The sequence below is a fragment of the Perognathus longimembris genome, chromosome 2, assembly GCF_023159225.1.
Source record: "Perognathus longimembris pacificus isolate PPM17 chromosome 2, ASM2315922v1, whole genome shotgun sequence".
NCBI classification, from domain to species: Eukaryota; Metazoa; Chordata; class Mammalia; order Rodentia; family Heteromyidae; genus Perognathus; species Perognathus longimembris.
In genome coordinates this window covers 117,571,745-117,577,096 of record NC_063162.1, presented here as the reverse complement: position 1 = coordinate 117,577,096, position 5,352 = coordinate 117,571,745, and the positions used below count along the sequence as shown (strand labels likewise).

At 40.0% G+C, this 5,352-nt stretch overlaps 1 protein-coding gene across 1 annotated transcript; it reads left to right on the top strand.

The window, feature by feature from the left end:
* The first annotated feature begins 1,074 nt into the window (after nucleotides 1–1,074).
* Nucleotides 1,075–5,033, top strand: Tfpi2 (tissue factor pathway inhibitor 2). Its single transcript, XM_048337887.1, has 5 exons — nucleotides 1,075–1,231; nucleotides 1,470–1,652; nucleotides 2,478–2,660; nucleotides 4,379–4,549; nucleotides 4,883–5,033. The coding sequence occupies exons 1-5, from the start codon at nucleotides 1,144–1,146 to the stop codon at nucleotides 5,005–5,007; spliced, it is 750 nt and encodes a 249-aa protein (XP_048193844.1). The 5' UTR covers nucleotides 1,075–1,143; the 3' UTR covers nucleotides 5,008–5,033.
* Nucleotides 5,034–5,352: the final 319 nt, after the last annotated feature.

The following is a 5,352-nucleotide window of genomic DNA, read 5'->3' as shown; positions in this document are numbered from 1 at the left end:
TGAAACCAGGATATTTGCAATATTTATATATTGGATTAAAAATTAAATATAAATACATCAATAAAATAATATAATTCTAGGTCTAGATCTAAGGATTTCAGCTCAAAGCCAGCTAGGGCAAAACAGTTTGTGAGACTCCCATCTAAAGCCAAAAGTGGTATGGTTTAATTGGTAGAGCTCCAGCCTTAAACAGAAAAAGCCAAGGGAGAACACTGAGGTCCTGAGTTCAAGACCAACATGTGTGTGCACGCACAAACATACATACACACACACACACTCAGACAACATACACACACTGAGAAAAATAAATTCAAGCAGTACATAGACATTGACTCATTTTCTATGAATTTCATTTCTGTTCTGGGGATGGAAGAACCGACTTTGGGCAGAGTCCAGTATTAGGGAACTTTCTCAGGTGATGTAAATATTGTAATTCTTAATTAGAGAGGGATGGCAATGCAGACATCAGAAATTTATCAGACCACACACAAAAGATGTTTTAGGAGTCTCTACTTAAATATAAATTAGAATTCCATAAAAATCTATGCAGAATGGATTTCATGCAAAGTCCATTTAGCTTTCAAGTCTAATATACATTCCATTGTCACGAACATGGCTGGATACCCTTGACCCCAGAGAGATCCAGACATCTTTCTCTCTTTCTGCCCCTTTCACATTTGTGTAGTTCTGGGTCCCAAGACTTGAGTTCAGGCTCCTTCACCTGATGCAGCAATTCAGGACATGATGCAGCAATTCAGGACATTGAGCAATGTGCACTAGATCATTTTCTTCTGGCTTCCTGGTTTGTGTCCATGGTGGGAAATCACAGACAACAGACATAAACACATGATTAGGATATACCCTCTGGCCAAAGGAGATCGTTTGGAAAGTAGGCTCAACTCTTCAACATGGTGGGGATTTCCTCCCTCCAGGACACCCTCTGTGAGGTTGTCAGGAGGTGTGTGGGGGGGTGTTAGTCACAGTCCTAGGCATGAATCAGCTGCCCCGCAGGCTCCGCCCCGTCGGGGGTCAGCTGGACTCTTCCCACATAAAGCAGAGCCCACCATCTGAAGTTCAAACACCGCACATCCTCCTCGGGCCCGGCTCCTTCTTGACAAGCTTTGGGCAGCTCCAACCCGCGCCATGGACCCTGCTCGCCCGCTGAGAGTGTTGCTTCTGCAGCTGCTGCTGTTGGAGGTTGCGCCTGGCCTCGATGCTGGGGCGTCCACAGGTATTCAGGCTGGATGTCTCCTTAGGTCCCCGCTGCTGTTTTCCAGCTGCTCTTTTCTCTGCTCTTTCTCCCCAAGTCCCTGCCACTCACCCAGGGGGACTCCCTAGTTGCAAGTTCTCTCTGCAGAAGCCCCTGTTCCCGAAAGGGAACAAAACTTCGCAGGGATGGGGTGCCCGTCCCTCTCAGGAACTCTGACTGTCTCCCCTGCCTGTGGCGTTCTGTCCTGCCCCTCCCATAGGAAATAACGCGCAGGTCTGCCTTCTGCCTCCGGACCAAGGACTCTGCCGGGCCCTGCTTCTCAGGTATCACTATGACAGGTACACGCAGACCTGCCAGCCGTTCTTCTACGGGGGCTGCTATGGCAACGCCAACAATTTCTACACTTTGGAGGAGTGTGAAGACGCTTGCTGGAAGATCGAGAGTGAGTGTCCCCAGCAAGCTTCCTTCGGGAGTCTCCGGGTTCCTCCTCCGAAGGGCGGCTAGGAATTCAGCTAACTTTCCAGATGTAGTTTTCTCCAGGAAATTGGAGCTTGAATGTCGTCCAGTGTTAAGCAAACCTCATAGTCCCTTAGCTTCGCAAAGGAAAAGGAAATCTCCAACCACTAACACAGTCTGCCTCACTGTGTGACACCTCTGCACTCCGGATCTGTTTGTACTTTAGGAAGAATATATGAGTTGCTCATGGGACATAATAAATGCAAGTTAGGAATGTTAGGAACAACTTAAGAGCGTTCTTGTATTGATCATTAGTTCCAAGCTTTTCTTTCCCACCTTGAGACCATAGACAATTACCCATCCATTTGACTTATTTGGTTAAGAAAGTGTGTTTTAGCTTCTATGATTTCACTTCTGTCCTTAGACATTCGTGTAGACACAAATTTTAGAATCACAATACTGTGTTCTACTTGGGTATATTTTTGTTTTGTTTTTATTTTACTGTTAAGGAGTATAATGGGTTTTTTTTTTTCCAGTTAAGGAACTGAGTCAGGCGGAAATATCTATTCTTAGGAATAAGCTTTGATTAACTTCATATGCAGAAATAGCCAGACAACAGAGTCTCCCCATTGACTCTGAAAGCTATATCACAGTGGAGTAAGTCTGGATACACTGTGTTCAGAATAAAAGGAAGTCAATAAATGTAATTATGCTTCCTTAGTTGTTTCTGAAATTGAGGTACGTTTTTTAAAAAAATACTAAAATGACTACTTTTTAATAACATTATTTTATTCCCTCTTTCCCCCTATAGAAGTTCCTTTTATTTGCCGTTTAGAAGTCAATATGGGTCCATGTGAACAGCCCAGAGACCAGTATTTCTTCAACTTAAGTTCCATGGCATGTGAAAAATTCACATCTGGTTTGTGTGAACCCAATCAGAACCAATTCCCTGATGAAGCCACTTGTAGGGACTATTGTCTGCCAAAGAAGAAAAGTAAGCCATACTTTTAGGATGTTTCATTTTTCTTTTCATTTCGTTTTACTTTTAAGACTGTTGAGTAAAATAATTTCATTTGAAATGAATATGCTTTGTATTCTGGTAATTTCACCTAATGTGCAATTTTTTTTTTTAGTTTATTTCATTTTGCATGGGATCTAAACCAGGCCATGTCAGTCTTAACACTACTGTCACAGGAAGAAGACTAGCCCTCTACTTTTGCATGTGAAGATACAAGCTAGAAGTTAATGACTTGCCAAATTTCAAGGCTGAAAAGGGACTAAGTCATTATTCAAAGTGTTGCTGCTTTTTTCAGTATTGTCTCTTTAGAACTATAGGATTAAGTTGAATATCCCTCATCCAAAAAATCTTAAATCAGAATTGGTCAGAATCAGAAATTTGAGCACTGTTAAGGCTGACCTCATGTGACAGATAGGTCTCAGTCAAAATGTAGGCACGCTAGAAATTGTTGCAGGAAAAAAGAGTTCTTCACGTGGTATATATGAAACTTAGATGAATTTCTTGATTAGACTTGAGTCTCACCTCAAAGATCTCTCATTATGCATATGAAATTAATACAAATTTGGCAAATTCTTTTTTTTTTTTTTTTTTTTTGCCAGTCCTGGGCCTTGGACTCAGGGCCTGAACACTGTCCCTGGCTTCTTTTTGCTCAAGGCTAGCACTCTGCCACTTGAGTCACAGCGCCACTTCTGGCCATTTTCTGTATATGTGGTGCTGGGGAATTGAACCCAGGGCTTCATGTATACGAGGCAAGTGCTCTTGCCACTAGGCTATATCCCCAGCCCAAATTTGGCAAATTCTTAAATACTTGTAGTCCTAAGCATGTTAGATGAGTTATGCTCAACTTCTGTTTCTCATCTCCCTGATTTTAGAGTAAAAATTGTAGCAATCTTTAATAAAGGCCATGATCCCGGGTTTGTGTAGAATCAGGTAGTGGGCATTATATACTCAAGTTTTTTTTTAAAATTAATTTTCTGTCTTTTTTGGGGGAATTATATACTCAAGTTTTTTTTTTATTAATTTTCTGTCTTTTTTTGTAATTGTAAATTGTAGCAAAGACATTCTCTGTCTCCTTTGTTCATTACTTCTTATTTATTCCATTTTACACTTCCCATTTTTAAAATGATAGATTATTTGTAGTGTCTGATATTTGTGAAGGGCGATAGCCCAGGTATCTCCTTCAGATGTAGCAGAGACAATGACATTAAACAAGAAATTTAACAAATAAGCTGGGTGGCTAACACCAATAATCCTCTACACTCAGGAGGCTGAGATCTGAGGATTTTGGTTCAAGGTTAGCACTGGCAGAAAGGGCTGTGAGACTCTTACCTCCAATCAACCACCAAAAAAACTGGAAGTAGAGCTGGGACTCAAGTGGTTGTGCACCAGCCTTGATTGAAGAAGCTAAGGGAAAAGCTAAAATGGAAAGCACAAAGGCCTCAAGGCCTTGAGTTCAAGCCACTGTACTGGTATACACACACACACACACACACACACACACACACACACAGATTTAGAACTTTAGAATTACCAAGAAACAGCATGTAAGCTTACCTTCAATTTGAGACATATCTTAAGATTTAGTGAAATATTTGTGATTCAGAATAAAGTTTGTATGAGATTAGCTGTTCTTCAGTTACTTTGGTTATCACTGTTCATTAATTTTGCTATTCTTATTTTCTTTTTCTTAAAAGCTCCATCCTTCTGTTACAGCCCAAAAGATGAGGGACTGTGCTCTGCTAATGTGACTCGCTATTATTTTAATGCAAGACACAAAGTCTGCAAGGCCTTTACCTATACTGGCTGTGGGGGGAATGAAAATAACTTTTATTACATGGAGGATTGTGAACGTGTTTGTACACAAGGTAATGAATTTCTTCTTATTCAGTCCTTAAACAAACTTTGCAAATAATTCATTAGCAAAACTATGTATTCTGTATCCATTTTACAACTAGCAAACTGCAATTTGTAGACTAATCCAACATAAATGGCACTTCCATAGTGGTCTGTTTTGATCCTGACTAACTGAAGCAGGCCATGGCTTGTATTTTAAAAGGTAGAGTGTTATCAACAGAGTGTATTATGCAACAAAGTGACTTTATCATTAGCTGAGCTCTTAAGCATAATGGAAAAGCTGAATTCAAGTGAATGTGTGGACTGTAGACAGGTGGTGTTGATTATTATTTTGTTGATTTCAGCCTTGCAGAAAGATGAAAAGAAGATGCCAAAGCGTTTCTTTGCCAGGAAAAGGCTGAACCTCCTGAAGAAGCACTCTAGAAAGAATTCTAGCAATGTGTTTACAGTTTTAGCTGAAGACTACTAAGTTATCATGGGGAGGGGGCATTTGCTCATAATTTTATTTGATAAAAGTTGCTTTTACAATTGCTATACAACTTGTGGGTGGATCAAGAGGGTGAAACTGGGAGAGTAAAGAAAGGGTTGAAATTGCTCCAGAAGAAATGTTCTCATTACCTAACTTATGAAATGGTAATTGCTCTGTTTATCACCTTAATAATAATTTTTAAAGGAAAGAAAAAGAAAAACATATCATAATAAAGACTCTTCTATTCCTCCAAGAAACTTTAAAGATTACTTTTACAGATAAATGTTGTGCATCCATAGTAGCTCAAATATGAACCCAAATATGAAATGACCATTTTAAATGTTC

Bases quoted from the DNA above. Each gene is read 5' to 3' on its own strand.
- Tfpi2 (XM_048337887.1), top strand. From the start codon at position 1,144: ATGGACCCTGCTCGCCCGCTGAGAGTGTTGCTTCTGCAGCTGCTGCTG. The intron at 1,653-2,477 runs GTGAGTGTCCCC...TTCCCCCTATAG, and splicing joins CGCTTGCTGGAAGATCGAGA to AAGTTCCTTTTATTTGCCGT. The intron at 4,550-4,882 runs GTAATGAATTTC...TGTTGATTTCAG, and splicing joins TGAACGTGTTTGTACACAAG to CCTTGCAGAAAGATGAAAAG.